General features: G+C 48.7%; 7 protein-coding genes across 7 annotated transcripts; 3 read left to right on the top strand and 4 right to left on the bottom strand.

Moving 5' to 3' along the window:
- Positions 1–324: 324 nt before the first annotated feature.
- On the bottom strand, positions 325–1032 carry UCRPA7_3375 (putative c2h2 finger domain containing protein; the record flags this gene model as incomplete). Its single annotated transcript, XM_007915991.1, has 1 exon — positions 325–1032. One exon carries the CDS (start codon positions 1030–1032, stop codon positions 325–327), a length of 708 nt encoding a protein of 235 aa, XP_007914182.1.
- Positions 1033–1267: 235 nt separating this feature from the next.
- Positions 1268–2188, top strand: UCRPA7_3374 (hypothetical protein; the record flags this gene model as incomplete). Its single annotated transcript, XM_007915865.1, has 2 exons — positions 1268–1402; positions 1460–2188. The coding sequence occupies 2 exons, from the start codon at positions 1268–1270 to the stop codon at positions 2186–2188; spliced, it is 864 nt and encodes a 287-aa protein (XP_007914056.1).
- A 188-nt stretch (positions 2189–2376) lies between these two features.
- Positions 2377–3049, bottom strand: UCRPA7_3373 (putative protein bli-3 protein; the record flags this gene model as incomplete). Its single annotated transcript, XM_007916000.1, has 2 exons — positions 2377–2796; positions 2852–3049. 2 exons carry the CDS (start codon positions 3047–3049, stop codon positions 2377–2379), a joined length of 618 nt encoding a protein of 205 aa, XP_007914191.1.
- A 1806-nt stretch (positions 3050–4855) lies between these two features.
- UCRPA7_3372 (hypothetical protein) lies at positions 4856–6346 on the top strand (the record flags this gene model as incomplete). The annotated part of the gene is made up of 1 exon (XM_007915943.1): positions 4856–6346. The coding sequence occupies one exon, from the start codon at positions 4856–4858 to the stop codon at positions 6344–6346; it is 1491 nt and encodes a 496-aa protein (XP_007914134.1).
- A 1264-nt stretch (positions 6347–7610) lies between these two features.
- On the top strand, positions 7611–8318 carry UCRPA7_3371 (hypothetical protein; the record flags this gene model as incomplete). The annotated part of the gene is made up of 4 exons (XM_007915949.1): positions 7611–7769; positions 7829–7987; positions 8048–8104; positions 8196–8318. The coding sequence occupies 4 exons, from the start codon at positions 7611–7613 to the stop codon at positions 8316–8318; spliced, it is 498 nt and encodes a 165-aa protein (XP_007914140.1).
- Positions 8319–12745: 4427 nt separating this feature from the next.
- UCRPA7_3370 (putative acid phosphatase precursor protein) lies at positions 12746–13823 on the bottom strand (the record flags this gene model as incomplete). The annotated part of the gene is made up of 3 exons (XM_007915871.1): positions 12746–13250; positions 13306–13447; positions 13676–13823. 3 exons carry the CDS (start codon positions 13821–13823, stop codon positions 12746–12748), a joined length of 795 nt encoding a protein of 264 aa, XP_007914062.1.
- Positions 13824–15098: 1275 nt separating this feature from the next.
- On the bottom strand, positions 15099–19631 carry UCRPA7_3369 (putative protein ris1-like protein; the record flags this gene model as incomplete). The annotated part of the gene is made up of 8 exons (XM_007915924.1): positions 15099–15554; positions 16176–16259; positions 16313–16748; positions 16800–16907; positions 16955–17007; positions 17056–17150; positions 17336–17520; positions 17572–19631. The coding sequence occupies 8 exons, from the start codon at positions 19629–19631 to the stop codon at positions 15099–15101; spliced, it is 3477 nt and encodes a 1158-aa protein (XP_007914115.1).
- Between the last annotated feature and the right edge of the window lie 630 nt (positions 19632–20261).

Here is a 20261-nt window from a genome sequence, read left to right as displayed (position 1 = left end):
GGGACAAATGTCCCTGCAATTCCTGTCCAACAAACTGGAGAAGGTACCGGACGAAACGAGTGTCTCGAATCCAGGACGTTTATTACCATCAGCAAGATATACTGATCAGTAATTGACCTTTATGCACGAGCACTCCTTTTGCTCACTTCAGGGCAGTATGAACTCGAATCGATATTCTGTTTTTTTAACTACCAAAACGCCGAACCCATGCCTAGTGGTATCTATCGTGGCTATTGCTCTCCATATCGTACAATGATTATTCTGCTCTCATCGGGTCGAAAATATCCTTAGCATGCATCTCGAAATAGGATAGGTATGCCTCTATCACTTCTTGGAAGAGCCAAAGCCAGTAATGCCCATAGCAGCCATCATGTCGTCCTCGTCGTGTTCTCCCTCGATTCGAACATCATCGCCATACTCAGTCTTGACCTTAATCGCCGCCTCCTTCTCTGCTTTCTTCCGCTCATCTGCTTCTTTCCTCTTCCGTCTCCTCTCCTCTCTCTCCTTTTCCTCCTCCTCTCTTCTGACCTCCAACCTCTCGGAGAGATTCACAATCTTCTCCCTCTCTCGCTCTTGTACACGCTCCCACGCGGCATCGATCCGCGCACGTACATCTTCTGCCGAAGCCTTCTTGACCTCTCCAGTCTGTCCGATCGCCCGCAAATGCTGCATGCTGTTCACGTGTTCCACCCATTGTATATTGTCCTTGAACGTCAAGTCGCAGGCCTCGCAGTAGAAGCCCGCGCCGCGGCCCCTCTTGCCAACTCCGGCGCCCGCCGGCACCAGCATCGTCTTGCCGACATGGCCGCTGAGATCGAGCGTGGCTGCTCGCGCCGTCGTGAGGGTCTCTGAGCCATCGAGTGGTTTGTAGTATTTCTTGCCCGCGAGCTTGGCTTCGTACCGCGCCTTGCCCTCTTCCTTCTCTTTCGCCTCGCGTTCTCGGGCGCGCACGGCTGCCTCTTCGGTGTCGAATTTCTTGCGGAATGAAGTGTCGCCCGCGGGCGTGCCGTAGGCTGAGCCGTTCTTCGACATGGTGGCGGTGAGTATGCGGGTGCACCACTTTGAGATGTTGATGTCAAGGATGAATCTGGAGCTTCGAGAAACATTTTAAGGTAGGGCTGGTTGGCGCTAGCGATAAGCATTGGAATGGCGGGGCACCAACGCTAATAGTGGGGTTACATCGCTATCGCAATGGGCGATTTTCAAGGAAGGGATTTCGATCTTGACTTTTCCCACCATTCCGCAGTACACCTGACGATTTGCCGAGATGCTCTATCTCGTAGGCCTCGGTCTGTCCGATGAGACGGACATCACCGTCAAGGGTCTCGAGGTTGTCAAGAAAGCTTCAAGGGTCTACCTCGAAGCCTACACCAGCATCCTCCTAGTAGACCAGTCCGTCCTGGTATGCTTGTCCGCAACGGCAGCACAAGACGGAATGGCTAACGCTAACCAGACATAGGAGAACTATTATGGGCGATCAATCGTAGTTGCCGACCGCGAGATGGTCGAGTCGAACAGCGACGAGATCCTCCGCGACGCCCAGACCGAGGATGTAGCCTTCCTCGTCGTCGGCGACCCCTTCGGCGCCACCACCCACACCGACCTTGTCCTGCGGGCGCGCGAGCTCAAGATCCCTGTACGAACCGTACCCAATGCCTCCATCATGAGCGGAATCGGCGCCGCGGGCCTGCAGCTGTATAATTTTGGACAGACGGTCAGCATGGTCTTCTTCCTGGACAACTGGCGCCCGAGCTCGTTCTACGACCGCATCAAGGAGAATCGAACCATTGGCCTGCACACTCTGGTGCTGCTTGACATCAAGGTCAAGGAGCAGAGCTTAGAGAACATGGCGCGTGGTAGGAGGATATACGAGCCGCCGAGGTACATGACTGTGGGTCAGTGTGCCAGCCAGATGCTGGAAATTGAGGAAGAGAGGCAAGAAGGCGTGTATGGGCCAGACAGTCTAGCCATTGGAGCGGCGAGAGTTGGAGGCAAGACGGAAAAGTTCGTATCAGGAACGCTGAAAGAGCTTTGTGACCAGGACGAAGAGCTTGGGGCTCCGTTGCATAGTCTGGTTCTCCTTGGTCGCAGGACACATGAGCTGGAGCATGAATACGTCAGGGAGTTTGCGGTAAATAAGGAGACATGGGATAGGATATGGAAAGCAGACTACGAGGGCAAGCAATAAGAAGCAACCACTTCGCGCCATAACACCTAAGTTCTATACAGGTCAGTGTGTTGCCAGAGCTCTACTAATCACTGGATGTTGCAGTAAAATATGATTCGGTCCTGGCTGGAATTATCAGGCAAACTTTATAATAGTACATGAAGTCGATATATCGTTACAACATATCTAGCAGACAGCATCATGTGCCTTTAGTGCGACGCTCGCCACTGGTTGACCTCTCCCTGGGAAATTTCTCTCAGCTTGTTCACCTGTGCTGGTTTGCCAGTCACCACGCCCTGCGCAACCTGTGCGACCTTGCCGACGAATGTGCTCGATGCCACAGCATATGTCACCGAGACAGTCTTTACACGAATGATGCCGATTCTGGGGTCATTCTCGCTGCCATCATGGGTTCCATCGCCCAGATCACCCAGCCATGCCTTGAGCGCCGGGCTGTAGTGTTGCTTCACGAGAGACCGATCTGTGACGACGGTGGCTTGCCCTGAAATGGAAGCCCAGTCACCGGAGCTGTTGAGGAAGGCAATGTTGATATGCGGATCCGTCTCCAGCTCGTTCGTCTTATTTGACTCGGTGTTTGTGTGGAAGAGAAGGTCAATACCGCCAGTTTCCTTGTCTCTTGGTCAGCACGTTTGTCTCGGGAAAGTCCACTGGATTGCCTCATACCGATGCAGCGAGAGCCATCGCTCGAGAGACAAGCAGGCCGCTGCTCGAGTCCCGAGTCGTCATCATGCCGAACTTGCATGCTGTGATGAATGCGGTGAGGTCCTCGACCTTCTGCTCCAACGACACGTCTGTGTCCTGGTTAGCAGCCTTGTACGGGTCTGCGGGCTTGTCGCCGGTGGAAGTGTTTGAGAAAGACATGTTTGAGGTTCAGTTCGTTATATTGGTCGAATTCTTACGAATGATGATCGAAATCGTCAAATGGACGGGTAACTCAGGGGACCTTTGTTTATTTAACTATCTGCTACTCCCCGCTTCGTGGTACCTAATATCGCTGTGTGATTTCATCATAGAAAGGGGCAATTTGTTCGATTGCTTCGCGGCAGTCACTGTCATGACGTCAAGCGAGATCGCGTTTCTGTGCGATGACAGCGACTTACACACTTCCGATGATCGACCGCGGGTGTCATCTTCCCAAATGTAGGAGCTAGTTTATAATGCAATTCTGCAGGCCAATTGAAGCAGTCAATCCATCCTAGCCATTCAGAGTGAAACTTGGCGTTTTTTATACTCGCCATATATCAATTGTTCTGCAAATGTAAATGGCGATGGTGAAGGCCTACGGACGGCACCAAGGGTAATGCAACGACGCTCTGGGATGCGCTACCTATTTCTACATCCTGTCAAAGCTTTCCGATGCCCCAGGTGTAGCTTGCTTAGGTATGCACGTCAGAGACCGACCCCCTGCCGTTATCTTAACGCCCGCCCGCAGAAGCTACCTCACCATACTGTAGGTGAAGTGACATGATACTTGGTGCTCTTCGGGGCTTTCTTTTACCTTTGAATTTCATCAAAGCTCGGCGCACTGATGTGATATCTGGGGTTGTCAAAGGAATATTTAGCATCGACCGCTTCCAGGTCTCAAAGAGGCATATTGAGGCTGATTGATGCATGCAGAGCAAGTGGTCTGTGGTGCCTGTGCCTTCCTCCCCAGGGATCTTCTTTTATACCTACATCGCTCTTTCGCGGTCGCTCTTCCTCTTTCTTACTCAGAACTCCACTGCATCTCCGCACCTTCCTGACAAGCTTCTCTCTACCTTATTAACCCGATAGGTAGCAACAACAGAAGGCACAGGACAAAGAGAGAAAGAGCTCCGGCCAACACAACCGCTACTACCTTATTAGGTACCTTACCATACCTACCCAGGTTGAATCATCAAGTCCAGGCACCGTCACCTGATTGCGTGCAAACAGAAGGCGCGAATTATTTCCGCATCCAGAGCGGGGCACCCTTCCCAAGAGCAGCAGTAGCATCAGCAGCAGCGGAAGCAGGAGCAGGAGCAAGAGCAAGAGCACTTGCATTCGATTTCCGATTTCCTTTGACCACTCCATCTGTCTCGTTCGTTCCTTATCCACTCACCTGCACCTTCGCCATTCTCCCAGCTCTGGCGTTTTTATTCCCTCCGCCATCATAGAAGTGATGCCTCCTATCGCAGTGACGCATCAATTCTAGAGCTGTCTTCTGCATCGATCGTTAGTCTGGATTTCCTTCTGGCCTCTGCCCTAGAAGCCTCCATTCTCCGCCATTCTCCCTTGTGGCGCTTTCGAACATCTATCTGCCTCCGAGAGGTTCGTTTGTCGACCCAGGTTCTTTGGGCCTTATCAAGCCCATCAGACCCCTACATCTGCACCTCATCATCCCTGACTTTCCTCCCACTAAACATTTCACCTCTCGTCGGCCATAGCCTGGTATTGGGGAAACCCAAGTCTTCTTGTTTGTGTTTACTTCGTCGCGCCGTCGCGTCATCGGCATCTTTTCATCTTGTGCGAGTCCGCATCCGTCATCGGGATCTGGGATTGCACTTGTACACTGCTTGGAGTCCACTTGTACCATCATCGACTTCTGCCAGTACTCTGTCTAATCTGGACATCTAATACCCTCTGCGTCACTGACAACGATTTTCCATAATGGCTGGACAGGTAATTCCCCCCTTGGCACAACTACCAATGGCTGCTAACATTCTGCTGCAGGGTGCTTTCCCGTGGGACGGCCGTGACCAGGAGGAGCAGGCCGAGGCCTGGTACAACCAACCATTGCGAGTCAAGAATCGCAACCTCGAGGATGAGAACATGCGTCTGAAGCGTCTGCTGCGCGAGCATGGCATCGCTTGGTCTCCATCCGTCGCAGCTAACCCCAATTTCCAGGCGGGCATCACCAACACGGGCAAAGGCACTTCGGGTAGCACCCGTCGCACCCGAGCTTCCATCACTGCTGATCAAGGAAGGCTCCCACATCTTCCTGTTGAGGTGCTACTCCGCATTCTTCACTACTCGCTCACCAGCAGGGATGCGATCATCGACCCACTGTCAAAGTCAAAGGCTGAGAATCTGACGCCTTACGAGAAGTCTCGCGGCAACCAGGTCGCCATCCATTTCTTGGCTACTTGCAAGGCGTTTCACATCGAGGGCACCAGGATCTTCTGGGAGAATAACTCCTTCGTCTTCACTACTCCCGAGGCTCTTCGCAACTTTGCCGAGGTTGACGCAGGCCTGCGCAAGACCGTCAAGCACGTCAATCTGCGCATCATCGCTCGATACTTCGATGACGAGAAGCGTCCTCACAAGCTGGGTCGTGAGTATCATACCACTCTGAAGAAGGATGTCGCCTTGAAGGTCACTCCACGCATCAAAGAGAATCAGACCCTGGCCCGTAAGGGTTTTCACTGCTACACTTGGACTCAGACCATTGACTTCCTCGAAGCTCTTAGAGCTCCTTTCGACCCGAAGCACGATAAGAAGACTTCGCGCCCTCGACTGTTCCCGAACCTTGAGTCCATGAGGATTGACTTTGTCAATTTCCCAGAGTACTTCCTCCCGTACTCTGAGACTGACCTGCATGAGGTCTCCTCCCACGATCTCGGTTGTACCTTGAATGAGCTTCTCGTTACCGGTCTCCCATGTTGCGAGGTAGGAATGAAGGCAGGAGCTGACCTTCAGGGAATGGTCAAAGACGATGGTCTATTCTTGGACGGCAATCCGGCGTTCATTCAGCTGAAGACCTCTCTCAAGCCTCTCTCAGGTTACGGACTCTGTGCCAAAGTTGTCAGAGCTTATCGAAAACTCGCCAAGGAGAAGATGGAAAAGGACAAGGAGAATGCTCAAAATGGTCAGGCTAGCGACTTCGACCCCACCCAGACCTTCGCCAATCTTAGTATGAATCCTGGCCATTCTCACCACGCGCACCTTCCAGACCTTCCCAGTGTTCCCGAGGAAGAGGGACATCCTGTTTCCGTCTGGAAGAAAAAGAAGACTGTGTGGAAGCGTGTTCCTGAGTCTCGCGATTCAAATGTACGAAAGTGGATTGAGTTCGATCGCAACTCAGGGTACCCCATCGAGGATGTGTTGGACTTCTATGATGACGATAGTGACGACGAGGATGCTTTCTTGTGTCCCAAGTGTGGGGAGGTGCACAGCCCGTTCGACCCGGATGACTGGTAGAACATTTCGGATGTACTGCCTCGGTGTTTCTTGGAGGGCAGCATTGTTACGGCGTTTTGCTAAAGGCTACGACTGATTTACACATGATCATGATTATGCTGCCATGTGGCGGCATTGGAGTTTATGGGAAAGTGATACCATACCTGTCTTCATAGCTGTGTCTTAGTACAATGTTAGAATATTGCTCTTAAACTATTTTTCGTGTTTTGCGGGATGGCCGCTTTCGAGTTATTTTCAGCCCATGACCGCCGCCGACTTTCATATTTACCTGTCCAACTTCTTGTCTTCCCTCCCACTGAACTGTTGTGCCCAATTCACACATCGCTCGCAAGACGTATGAGGCCGGGACTCAGATCCAATTAATGCGGCCGCTTTGAGTATCCCCTCGCCACAATTTGCAGAGAGATCGTCCGAAAACTTTCTGGATAAGGTTAATGACTAGGTAAATGCGGTCATGTAGATGTAGGTCCACATTGGTAAGCGGTGGTTCTGGTCTGTGATAGATCCCCATATATTCCACTACACTGCGGCCGCCATCGCAACAGTTGCGGCTGACGGCAGCTGGGTTTGCCTTGTCTCCCGTTTGGGCTGATGCCATTACGATATAGAATCGTGGGTCTGTGCATCTGTGAGGGTTGTAGTCGCACTGCCGCAGCTGGAGTCATGTAGCACTGCCAGTGGAGCCATCAAGTCGTATTGCCGGGTATCGGCGGAGAGTAGGAGATGTCAATGACACTGTTACAATGGAATCACCATACGGATTCCAAACGTTGAATTAAGATAGAAAGGGCCCATCATTCTATTTCGGGTACGCCTCTAGAGAAGGGAGCGATGCCTATTCGCCAGACCATCGCGGCATGCTAGTAAGGACTACTCTTTCGCAGTCTTCGATTTGTTAACAAGTGCGGAATAGGGAGAGACAAGTGGAGAAGCTGATCTGTCGCTGTCTTACACTCATGCATGGCTAATATATCCTCTATCCCAAAGCTATCGCTGAGTGAGCCGTACGGCGAGGCCAAGACACGCTCGGCGAGAAATAGAGAGCCAAGACTTCTATGTCAGCAGGGCTAAATATACTCTGTTGTTGATATTCCATCAACGATGTTATACGCAGTCATGGAGTCAAAGTATATAAGGCCCTGTCTCGTTGCTCCAAGAAAGAAACGGATTCATTCATCGCCTCAGAGCATTGTGAATAAGAACATCATCCTCGCAGTGCACTCACTCGACAACTTCTCCAAACCTTCGCCGTATAACTATCAAAATGGGCAAGCTTTCCTGGGTTTCTGCCATCTTGGCTCTCACCTCGTCTGCTGTTCTCGCAGCACCTACTCCAGCTGAGGCAGTCGTTGCCGGTGGTGTATGGGAAGGAGACGGGAATGTTACCACCACCTACCGCTCCAAGGAAGAAGCTCAAGCATTAGTAATTGCCAAAACTTTTACGTCAATGTGTTCATATCGTTTGCTTACATTCCATAATAGGCTCGAATGGTCAAGCGTGATGCACATGCCGCACCTGTGGCACAGGTCGAGTCCCGTCAGGACTGGTTTGGCCAATATTGGCAGGACTTCAACTTCCAAGGGCCCAGCTTGGGCATCCGGCCCCCAATTGATAACCAGGGCCACTTTATTGGCACTGATGTAAGCCTAGAACCGAACACACTTGGCTTGTAGAATCACTGACAGAGTTGCGTCCCTCAGTGGAACGATAGGATCTCCAGTATCTGGAACTATTCCCCTGACAAGAAATGCGTCTACGTAAGTACTAATTTGCCTCGGTCTCATCCAGAGGACACTTTCTGGGTCTAGACTTGCTTGGCTTGATGAAATTGGCTAATGCCTATTGTAGTGGACTGAATGGGACGGATATTGTTACGGCAGTGGGCTGATCCTGGCAGGAAGAGTGTCCTACTCTGTGTTGGGGTCTGATTTCAACGACAAGATCAGCTGCTTGGAATGTTCCTGGAACTAGAGAACCATTCATATAGTATCACCACAATGGTATCCACGGCCGGTTAAAGTGGTGATTTATTCACGATAGCAATTTAAACACGACTAAAGCACAATCACCTTGCGAATGATCCTCCAACGTTGTATCTCGGGGTTCCCAATTACCAGCCCCACGCCATCATTTTCCACGTTCGAGGACACCCCAGGAAAGCCTAGCGAGGCGCTGTAGGTCTCGAACAGAAAATATAATATCGCCCTGACCAAGATCAGCTCTCGGATCCCTGCCGAATAAACGGCGAAAGCTCAGAACCAGGGCGCTGCCATCCACAATGTATGAATCTTCATGGATTAAGCCACCTTCTTGGGTAATTCGTATCGTCTGCTGATTCTCTGGCTGCGGTTCACCGTTCGATCGTCTTGCCATATCTTCTAGCTCAGGCTCCTCCCATTTCTCGATGATGATTTGATGTTGAATACTACTCCATCTCAGGAAAACCACCGTTTTCACACGATGATCGGAGGCTCTAAACCACCATCTCATCGTCGCAGCGAGGCTTCCAAAAGCCTGCGAGGTATCAGATAGAACCACAAGTGTCGGCCAGTGGTCGCTCTGAATCGAATCAGCGAGTGGGAGGCCAACTGTGTCTCCTCCACTACTGCTGAGATTTCCACCTCCGTGTTCCTTGGTGAAAGCGGTTCCGCCGCAATCGATCCATCGCTCTCCTTCGCCGAGGGCTTCCACCTGACGATGGAATTCTCTAATGAACTGACGATGGAGGGCTTCATGCCCTTTGGTCGGGATGACAATGACCAAGATTTGAGACGCGGAATCATAATGCCGAAATCGAAATCCACGTTCACGGAGCTCCGTCTCCTTGACTATGTCTTTGTAGTCTTGGTGAGAGACATCTGTGAGAGTAAGCGGATATATCATAATTGGACTCCTTTAAAGGAACGTACTTGTAACGACAAGGATGTCTCCAGAAATTTCGTCCAGCTGGCCAGACAGACTCTCAATGCTCGTGAAAGAGGTTGTGGGTGGGTCGACATACTGTAATGTTGCCATTATGGAGGCCTTGTTAAAAAACGAGGCTATTATCCAACACGGTATGATGAGATTCCAAGAATATGTAGGTCTCTTGGTTGTTAGTGTCAAAAGCGATGGCGCACGACGAGGAAAAAGAGTGGTTAGAGTAGTTTTCAAGCAAATTTCAGGGGCTCTTTCGGAGATTGATGTACCCTAAGTGCGAATTTGTGGACTGAACAAGTCGGTAGATTGGAGTCCATAGAATTAGATGGAGTAGGCGTTGAGAGTTTGGGTTGAGATATCCATGGTAGTGTGCTAACCAACCGGCAAGCATCCTCCAATAAATTTATCTATATTACTACCCAAACATCTGAAGATATAGTATGTTCGGACCGACATTTGAGCAGACTCCTAGTGCCTATATCAGAGCAAGTGGTTAGTAACTTAATCCTGTGATTTGGCATTTTTTACTGAACATGACACAAGACCGGCGTTCATCATGACAAAATTGTACTCCAAGTCTATCATCGATGGTTGGACTACTCAAAGGAATTTGTTTGTGGTTTTACTGGTCATACAAGGAAAGTCTGTGCGACACCGCTATATACATGGACGATGAATGCTTCAAAACGTAGCTCTCTTAAGTAGTCACAGTCGAGTAATACAGCGTTCTAAGACGGGAGGCCAGTATAATCGGTCAACATTCAATTCCAGGACTCATACGCTATAGACAACTCAAAGACGACCTGAACATGTTGTACATCCACATGAAAGATATCTAGGGCTTTGGCCTCGTTGGGGTCTGCATGATATTGCTGATGTCTTTCCAACATGTGCAACCTCTCCATAGCGATATTTCTCCATTACCATGAATGATAAGCGATGGCTGATCCGCATTGTCTTTCACCAAATATCGCTCCATTGGGCTTAGGTCTTGATTGTTGGTGAAAATTCCGCAAAAGTCGAGAATCGGCCCATGGTATGGGCATGCGTGTTTCAGGTTATTGTTCATGTTACACTTCCAGTTATCAATGGTTGAAAACGTGGCTTCGATATCCCTGGCAACATCCTCATCTTTCTGGCGAGCAAAGGTGGCGCTTTCAGGGAAGCCGAAACCCTGACCAATGGGGACATTCTGGGATTGGAACACTCGATGGACTGGAGGCGCTGTAACATGTTTGCTAGGGGCATTGTGTTAAGAAAGATGTAGAAAGGGAAAGGAGGTATGGTACCATCTGGTCGTAGACAATTGGCCTTTGGCTTTTTGAGTCTCTGGCGGCATATTTCAATCGGAAATTCTGCACGAAATTTCTGGGGGAGCTGAGATAAGTCGATTAAGAGGGCAACGATTGCAAAGAACTTTTCACTATTCTTTGAACAAATTTATACCATTCTAGAGGAAGATTCTGGCCAACTCTTCTGGCCATTGTGGGCCATGAATAGAGATTAGGGCAGATTTTGGCCAACGGACGGACAGACAGATACACAAGGGCACCCAACGTTGGTAATGGTAGGCAATGAAGATGAGGGATGACATAGTGTTACCGACCAAAATCTGCGAGCCAAAATCTATGCCATCCTGAAATAAGGCTATGGATACTGGCCATTATAATGTCTGATTGTTTGAAAACCTTTATAGCATATGTCTTCTTTCTGTCACTTTAATCTTAATGCAAGGCTTCTGCAGATTTCGTCCCTCATAAATAATTCCCTTAGAGAAAGATGAGGTCTTCTGGCCAGACTTGGGAGGAGCGTCCTTATATGGCTTTTTATAAGGCCAACAGCGCAGTAGCTTACAATTGGGAGCAATATAAAGAGACTATTCGTAACCTCTACATCGAGAGAAATTATACTCTATAGCAATTGATTCAGGAGATAAGAACACTTTACGGCTTTGACATAACGTAGGACTCGCCATAGTCTGATTCAACGTGGGCTTTCAAAAAGAACCGTAAGAAGCGTGAATGGATAGAGATAGCAGAGCAAGTGATCGAGACTAAACGATAGTAAAGGCTCTAAGATTATTATTGATCGTCAGATAATTCCTTCTAAGAAGCATAAGAAGGAGGTTCAACGCTATTCTCGACAATTAACATAGCCAGTCTTCAACCAAAGCATAAAGAATCTAAACCCTAAGGCCGATAAAACTCGCCACCGGTCTTTCATAACCATCAAAGCAGCGTCGTGTTCTGAAATAATTGTCAAGTCTCCAAAACTTACGCTTCCGAATTATCAGCCGAAGTTACGGTCTGCTCTTTCAGTCATAACCGATGGTCAGCAAAGTGTCCACTTGCCCACCTCCGGTGTAGTGCATCTTCCACGAGTTACAAATGACATCGACATAATCCTTGCGCCCCGGCTGGCTGAAAAGTCGGATTTTCTTCGTATCCCGCAGTCTATGCAAAAGCTAGAAGTACGTACATGCGTAAAGCAGCTCCTCACAGCTTCATCTCCTTTGAGCAACAATCTGAAAGCAGCAATGGCGCCGTCAGACTACTCAAGGTTGATGGAGTTAGATGTTTCAAGCCAGGATCGACTTTCTCCTCGTGCCAACCTCAACATCATGTCCACGGCACTCTTCCTCTTTCGCAACTCGTTGAACGAAGAGAATTTCGACCTTGGCTATCAGATGTTTGTATGGTTCCAAGCGACTTACGATGCACAAGTCTTCAGGACCTTGGCTGACAATAAGGATCCATTAACGTCTTCAATTACTGAAAAGCTGTTCCGGCAAGCGGTGTGGGCAGGGGATAACAACATGGTACGCGAGCTTTTGCGAACCGGCGTTGATCCAAACCAGTGCTTGCGCATTTTCGACCCCAGTCGGCGTATTCACGCAGAACCGAAGACAGCGATACAAATTGCTTGCTGCTATTGACCAGTCTGATGATGAAGCCTCATTCTTATTTCCGTCTCTCTCCCCAATACCGGAATTCTTCTTAGATGACGCTCTTGGTATATGACCAATTATTTCACAGACTTCCAATTTCTTGGTTATTTTCCTGTATGTTGTTTGGCATGATGTGATGCTGGCGAAATGAGGCGAATACTCATTATCAGATCTATTAGACGCCCTGAGAATACAACTCAGGGAAGGAACTTCCAAATTTCCAGGCTTAGGCTTGTCTCTAGGGTTGTTTTACATCCAGAATGAGTGCAGAACAGCTAGAAATACTATAACCAGTCATGAGGGCATTGACTCTTCGAGATAGGGTCGCAATCGCTTACGGTTGGTTACACGGTAGAATCAGGGTGTAAACTCGCATAAATAAATACATTCACAAGACATAATTCTTTCAGAACTCAACTTACGCTCAATTTAAATAGTCGACGGTAACAATATAGCCTTGGCGATAATGTAATTTCCACTTCATTATTACATATTATGTTATGGAGACTATGTGCCACGCTCCAATGCCACCTCAAGAGCAGCTTGTCAATGACTTCAACCTGCTCATGATTGACTTGGTGTAACCATTCGTTGGAGCGGTATAGTCAACAGTGTATAATGAGACAGAAACTTTGCCATTCTGCACGACATACGTTTCTCCAGGCAGGCTACAATCACCATTATAGCAAGCATTCACGCCGGCAGCATACGGCCGGATGTTTGCCCAGGTGAAAGTTCCCGGTGTTTCTCCAGGGACGGCCTCGTCAACCTCGGCATTGCCCGTCATACGAGTCTGAACGATGGCAGGAGACGTATTGTTGGTGGTCAGAGGAGGAATGTTCACGTTCATGCCGTAACCAAGAGGCAGTATTGGGCCACCTGTGGGGACGCTTTCAATGATGCCTAGGACGACCTTCGCGGCCACAGCAGCAACGAGAGCTGCCGGATGAGTGGTGCTATTAACCTCGGTGTACGCAACGGCTTTGTTGCTCCCGGATGTCGCAATCGCAGGAATGCTGCGCGCAGTGGCAGCATAACTATGGTTGTTAGTGAATATCGACACCTTCGACATGCATGAATGAAACCACTTACGCTGCGCCGGCGGTTCCCGAAAGGGTCCAAACAAAGGGGCCGACGTTTGTACCATAGTTCGGACCGGTCACGACCAGGTCAGGTATCTTGAAGTCACCGAAGTTGGGCAGGACGTAGTCAAGAGCCACAAAGGTACAGGCAGCTGGTGTACCGTTGTAATACCAAATATGGCTGTCCATTGGATCCGGCCCCACTGAAGGAGCTCCTGCTGGAATCAGATTGTATTGCGATGGACCGGTCAGATTCGCCTCCGTGGTGAAGTCCGACCGACCTCCTTGGCCACTTTGGGGGAGCGCAGGAGCTACAATCCAGACTTTTCTTGCTTCTTAGCTTCTGCGTCGAACTCAATCCACTTAGAGATCTAACATACCATTGTGGCCTGCAGCTTTCAGTAGCTTGTACAGCTCGCGCAAGTTGCCAGATCCAAAGCCGTCGTCATTGTTCAAGAGAATGTTGATACCATTGGAGCAGCCGGCAAGAAGCAGCGCCGCTCCTGCAACAAAAGACGAAGCTCTCATGGTGAACAATGCCTTGTGTGACCAACTCTGCTGCAATTGACTGCTCGTTCGTAAAGAGAAGAGGCGAGGAGGAGGGCAGAATCTCGCAAAGGATGCGAGACCTGCATCCGCCGGAGCGGCACCTTTCTGAGCTATATAGCTTTATCAATCCAACACCCAGCCGTCTCTAATCCGATGGTAGTCCGGGCGGTCGCGCCCATCGTGCAGGACTCTCAGGAACGAATGTTCACGCCAAGTTCCAACTGCAACGCTCTCCTTCCAGAGGCGGTTAGGGGCTGAAGACTTATGATGTCGATGCCGAGGGGCCCTGATAAGCCGTGACAGGGGGTCTCTTCAGATCAAATCGCGGAGATTGGTTAGGCGGTACCCCGGCAGCGGCTGCACCGGCTTCCTAGGCCACTTTCGGTAGTCTGTCGCGTGCCTCATACCACATTATCATTTAGAGGCGCATTAGCACTCCAGCTTGGCTTTAATTCCAATATCTACTTTAGCAAGTGGTGAAATAGCGCCCTTTTATCAGCAGCATATATCGCCAAATGCAGTTATGTCTCGTTCCTTACCATTCGGTTCAACGTTGCTAAATTCAACGTATTGATTGGAAGTGGAACTAACATCTTATGAAGAACTTTGTTTAGTATTAACGGTGTTAGGCTTTTAAAGTTTGTTCGGTGTCGAGGATCGTCCTGTTAAGCCATGCAAAAAGGGAGCCCTTCAGCTTGTTAGCTAAAGGTTAAAGACTTATTACCTTTGGCAATTGTTCCTACAGCGGTACAACTACCAGTCTCTCTATTGCTTTAGGTTCCGCGTATTGACACGTTAATAGCAAGAGAATAACCAGCACTGTTGTCACTCATTTGTACAGATGCAGTTCCCTCCTTCTCTTTCAAGCTTGTCCAACATAGATGCAGTCATAGCGAGTCTGGGTCGTGTTTGGTGAATTCTCTTTTCAAAATTCATAATGACTTCCATAGCAATTACATCTTACCGAATCCGAAAAATACGTGGAACTTCGTTTCCAGACGTAGTTAAAGTCATCACGGACAATCGAACACGTTCATGCATAAGATTAATCGTTTGACTCAAGAGTTTTAGCTAACGCAAAACATGTTATTTGTTTGTCCGGTGAAGTATAGCTGGGTTTTTAGCTTCTTATGAGAAGTGGATTGAGCAAATTCTCCTGAGCTAATGGAAAGCGTGTGAATGTGCTGGTAGTTTTCCTTGCTCGTATGCTTTACAGTATTCCCGACTTACCTCTACTCTCGCCGCTGGTTTCGTCTAATCTTGCTCATATTCCGAGTCGTCGTCATCCTGGTCATCATCCTCGTCTTCTTCTCCGTCATTGTCCATGTCTTCATCACTGCTCTCCTTCTCAAAGTCCTCCGAATTGTCATCGTAGTCTACCTCCAAGACCACCCTACCGTTCTCGTCTTTTTTTAATGCACCAAATAGCCCCAATCTATCTAGTCCCTTCAATTTCTGTTTTTGGGGATCATGCTCTCCAAAAGCATTGGCGATTTCCTCACTCTTTTGCTGCTGTAGCTGCATTATGCGGTCATCGATGGTGTTGTCTACCCAAACGCGGTAGAGGTACGTCTCTTTCTCTTGTTTGTTACGATAGACACGGCAAAAAGCTTGACGTTCAGCAGCATTATTCCACCAGGGGTCAGTGATGATGACTCGATTTGCGCAAGTAAGGTTCAGGCCTTGCCCACCACATTTGAGTCCGGCAAGCTAACATATGGTTAATAAAAACCAGACATTGTGTTTCCACTACTTACTAGGACTTTAGCTTTCGAAATCCTTCTGTAATCTTTGATGTTCCTCGTCTTGTCGTCAGTATCGAGGCATCAGTAGTAGTAATAGAAGTCGATCTTCTCATCGTGGAGCATCCGCCCTAGCATCCGTGCAAATGGTCTGCACAGAGAAAACACTAATTATTTAGTAACAAGGCAATCATGACACATGCTTGCTTAGCTCACCGATCAGTTTATCATCTGGATATTCTTTGAGTGAATTGAGAATGATTGCTTTCACTGCAATCAACTTTGTGCTTGGTAAGAAAGGAATCGTTGGATCTATGTCGCACAACTTGAGGTATTCGCACTCGTCCTTAGTTGTGGCCTGCACTCCATTAACATCTGCTCCTTGGGGACGTGGGCCCGTGTGGTTCAGCAATTCGCCATTTATGCCTCGCTTCCGTCTTCGTTTGTAGGGTGCAGCTTGAGAGAACTCTGAGAGCTCAGAAGAGCACCGCGATCCTACACTCTGAGATGCTGAAATTTCGCGTAGACGAGTAGTGTTACCGGCAGGCCATTGATCTGGTTTGTAGCTTTCAACAAACTTTCCGCAGACGGGGCAAGAAGGCGTTTGATACCCTCGTTCCATCTCATTGTTGCAATGATTCTGGAAACAATTACTACAGAACGTGTGGTCGCACTGTATGCGTTAGAGTTTGAGTATTCGAGGCCCTATATCTTCGGAAGGCTTACCTCTGTAGTGATAGGATTTGTGAGAGGCTTGTTGCACAGAATGCAGCAATTGTCACCTGCGCTGCTACCATCTGAGCCGGGCTTTTCATGTATATGCATCTCTTGTGCGCCGAAGTCCGTGGATTTATCCGGAGCAAGTTCAAATAAACGGCTCATATTATCAATGAGTTGTGTTCCTTTTCCGGCTCTTCGAAGATCTCGTCTCAGACTGTTGATGAATCCTTCTGTGACAAAGTCTTTCAAAATTGGCCCGAGGAGATAGAGATGGGCTGTAGCTTGTCGCAATCGAAGAGCCCAGTTGACAGTCTTAGATTTCTTTCCCTTGCCAGCGTCGTCCTCGTCTGAATCATCATCTTCGGATTGCTCCTCTCTCGAAACATCAGTGGCGGATAATGTGCGGGCATTGATGAACCCGCGTATCTGGTCTTCAACATGCCTACCCCTATCAGAGCCATGATATGATTCACAAACAGAAGAATTCACTCACCTATAGACACGTCTCTCTTCCTCGCTTAATGAGAGGATTTCTGGCCTCAGCTGGTGAGGTTTGGGTATTTTGACAAGTGGGCGGCCGATAAACCATGTGTGACCCGTTCTACATATGTCAGGCATGCGATAATCACGGAATAAACAAGTACTTACCGTTGTAGAACTTTCTTCTCAATCAGAGGCGCCAGTTCAGCAAGTGCAAGTTCCTGTTCTCTTTATTAATTTCATATGCGTCGGATTGAGAGAGTACTCACTCTCTCCTGTTGGTTTTCTTTTTCGCGCTGCTTGTTGAAGCACTTGATAGACTTGGGGCATTCTGCTCCTATTAACTTTAGGTAGGGGACAAGTTCTAATCGATGTTAGATCGATATTTACGGCGAAAATAGACACTGTTCTACCTATCAGTCCGTTTGGTGTCGGTGTGCCAGATACGGCCCATCGATGTCTAGCTTGCTCCCCGATGGCGAGACAGGCTTTGGATGCTGATATAAAATATTAGTCGTGGGTTATGCATGTCAATCGGACAAGACCTACTCCGGCTCTTGATGTTTTTCATTGCATGGCCTTCGTCAAATACGACTCGTTTCCAAGCACCTCCAAAAATCTTTCCCGCCTGCGCATTGAATTTCTTTGTTCGCAGGTCTTCGGGTAAATTCTCGATTGACTTGAGGTCTTCGTCTGAAGGGTACATGCTAACGAGCTCGCGGTAAGTAATGAGCCTGTGTATCTAGTTAGCAAGCGCAAGGCTTGTCGAGTGATGTCTCACGAACACGATGTCTGCTTTGAACACAATTTCGCTCAACTCATCCGTAGGCCTCCACTTAGACTTCCTGAAGACTATGACCCTCCATTTTTCGCAATGTGACTCGATCTCATCAAGCCAGGTGTCAAGGACATTTGAGGGCACGACAACCAACGTCTTGTCAGTGCCTTCCTTCTTCTCTTTTAAGGATGGCCTATTTGCGGCAATCAATGCCAGTATGGTCAAGGTTTTTCCTAAACCCATGTCATCTGCCAGGATCGCACCACGAAGCTTGGTCTTTCTCTCTTGTGTGAGCATCCATCCAACACCCCAGAGTTGATAATCGTATAGCCGCGCTTTCATCCTAGGCAAGGTCCAACCTGCAGAATCCCGATGGCATTCGCCAGCCACTTTCTTCTGAAGCGCTCCGCGGACAATGCCAGCAGCATTCCAGAGCTCGTTGACGTCTTCGTAGATTCGGGATGAATCAAATCTAGAATCGTCATTTATGTAGGCCTTGATCTTTTCTTCATGCTCTTCTTTCGTAGCTGCCTCAAAATGCGGCAGCTCAGGCTTGTCTGCATTAGGCTCATCGTCTCCCACTCGCACGGTCTGCAGAAAGTTTGACACTATTTCGGTCAAGGATTCCACTTTCTTGCGGGGGATGCGGCGTGGTTTAGACTTTGACTTGGCCTTGGATCCCTTTCTCTTGGAGCCTTTGCGTTTATTACTGGTCCGCTTCTTAGATTTCTTGCTTGATTGCCCGTCTAAGTCCTCTTGTGCTTTCGCGCGCTTCTCAGCTCTTTCATACCTTGTTGTTTGAGTAGCTGGAGGATTGTCTTCTGGGAGATACTCAGAATCACCATCATCTTCTTCGTTCTTATTTGCTCGCCTATCTCGAAGCGTAATCTTCATCTTCTTGGGACGAGACAATTCTGCACTCTTCTCTGTGTCGTCCCTTGCACCGAGATTCTTCTTTCGCACAATCTCCTTGAGCTCAGCAATTTCTTCTTCAAGCTTCCGCACACGATCAGAAGGCGTTTCTGGCGCAGCCGATTGAGCCTCAGAAGCCTTCTGAGCAAAAGGATCATGCTTCCGCTCCGGGCCGCTCCAATGGCTATGATCGACCATGGTATCATGATCACTGTCGTCATCTTCCCTCTTGATCCTTTGTCGCTTGATCTGGTGGCTTCGTAGATGGCTCTCAGTCTGATCATAACCGTGGTAGTCGGTAGAATTTGATTCATGCCTAGCTGATGTTCTTCCCACGATATTTGTATTTTTCAGGTTTCCATCTTCGCGCCGCTCATCCCAAGCCAATTTGCCTGGGCTGTCGTAAGACTTGTACTTATACTCCCGGTGATGCAGAGCTTCGCCTATATTGCTAGGCTTGACAGGTGCGCTCAAGTCATTACCGTCATCATTTGGCGGTAGAGTGTCGGGCACGTCGTGCTCCTCTGTTTCCTCAGAGATTGAACAAGTGTTTGGGAAAGGAATGTGCTCAACGCTTGACTCAATGCGCTGATCTTCAGCTGCCACAGAGGTGGTATCCCTCATGTCGACATCCTCATTGGCATCCACAACATCGACTGTCTGAGACATACTCTGATTTGAGCCATCATTGTTCACCGGGCGCGTCTGCTCTCCCGTGAGAGGTTCTTGGTCGCCATTGTCCGGCTCCACAATTGTATTGATGGCTGGAGCATCTGGCAAAGTCTCATGATTTTCGGGTTGGTGCGCTTCGGAGATGGCGTCAATGTCTGGATGGGGCTCAGCTGTGATGGACCGAGTGCCACTGGAGATTATGTCAGTGTTCAGTGCATCTGCCTGAGTTGTTGTCGGTTCCGTCCCTGTGAAAGATATGATAGTATCAAGGGGCTTGGATCGAGTCTCAATAGACTGAGTCTCTGTGGAGGACATAGCAGAATCGTTCCTCTCAATGTCTTTCTTGTTGGTGTCGATTGATTTGATGGTCTCGTCTGAGTGGACCTCGACCGAAGGCATCGGAGTGTCGTGCTGAGCCGCCCTTGGTGGCTCATAGACCTCTGGCATACCCACACCGGCTGTAGGCGGCGGCGTAGATGCCATATTCTCCGGATTGTCCAGGCTGAAATCGTTTGAGAGTCCTATTTAGGAAAACATAAGATGCGTGTGTCTTAATTCGATCCAACTGAGAATGGGGATGCGGGATGTGGTTGGAAATGGGGACAGGAAAGATTGTCTGAATGAATGAAATCGGACGAGGAAGAAAGAGAGTTTCCCGTGCGCCTGATTGAGTACGAAATAAGAAAGAGGTTGATGAACGAGCGAAGCGGAAGGTGAAAGAAGTGGAAAAGAAAAGAGAACTGTGTGGTTGTTTGTGGGAATGAAATTTGGTTTATGTAGCTTAGGGATTGACTGAGTTGGATGATTTGATTGATTGATTTAGGAAGGACCACTCAATCTGCGGAATCAACAATTTTGCCTGAGAAAGAGACCAATGGAATTTGGAGATTTATCTCAGGAAGGAGCCGCAATTGAAATTTGCGGTACGCTGAAATCAATGACGGCGTCAGATCAACTTGTGTTGGGCAGTAGAAGGTACGAAGTTGTTGTCGGTGATCAAGTCGACTGGAAAGTCAGATCGAGCTAAAGTCCTCCTGGTTTCAAGGCCCTATTGATTTATAACTCCACAGAAGGCTTCGGCAAGGCCTAGAGAGTATGGATAAAAACCAGTCA

Source organism: Phaeoacremonium minimum (assembly GCF_000392275.1).
Source record: "Phaeoacremonium minimum UCRPA7 unplaced genomic scaffold PA7_03_scaffold_270, whole genome shotgun sequence".
Lineage (NCBI taxonomy): Eukaryota > Fungi > Ascomycota > Sordariomycetes > Togniniales > Togniniaceae > Phaeoacremonium > Phaeoacremonium minimum.
Note: the sequence above shows the minus strand (reverse complement) of the source record. Positions and strands in the feature narration are given on the sequence as shown.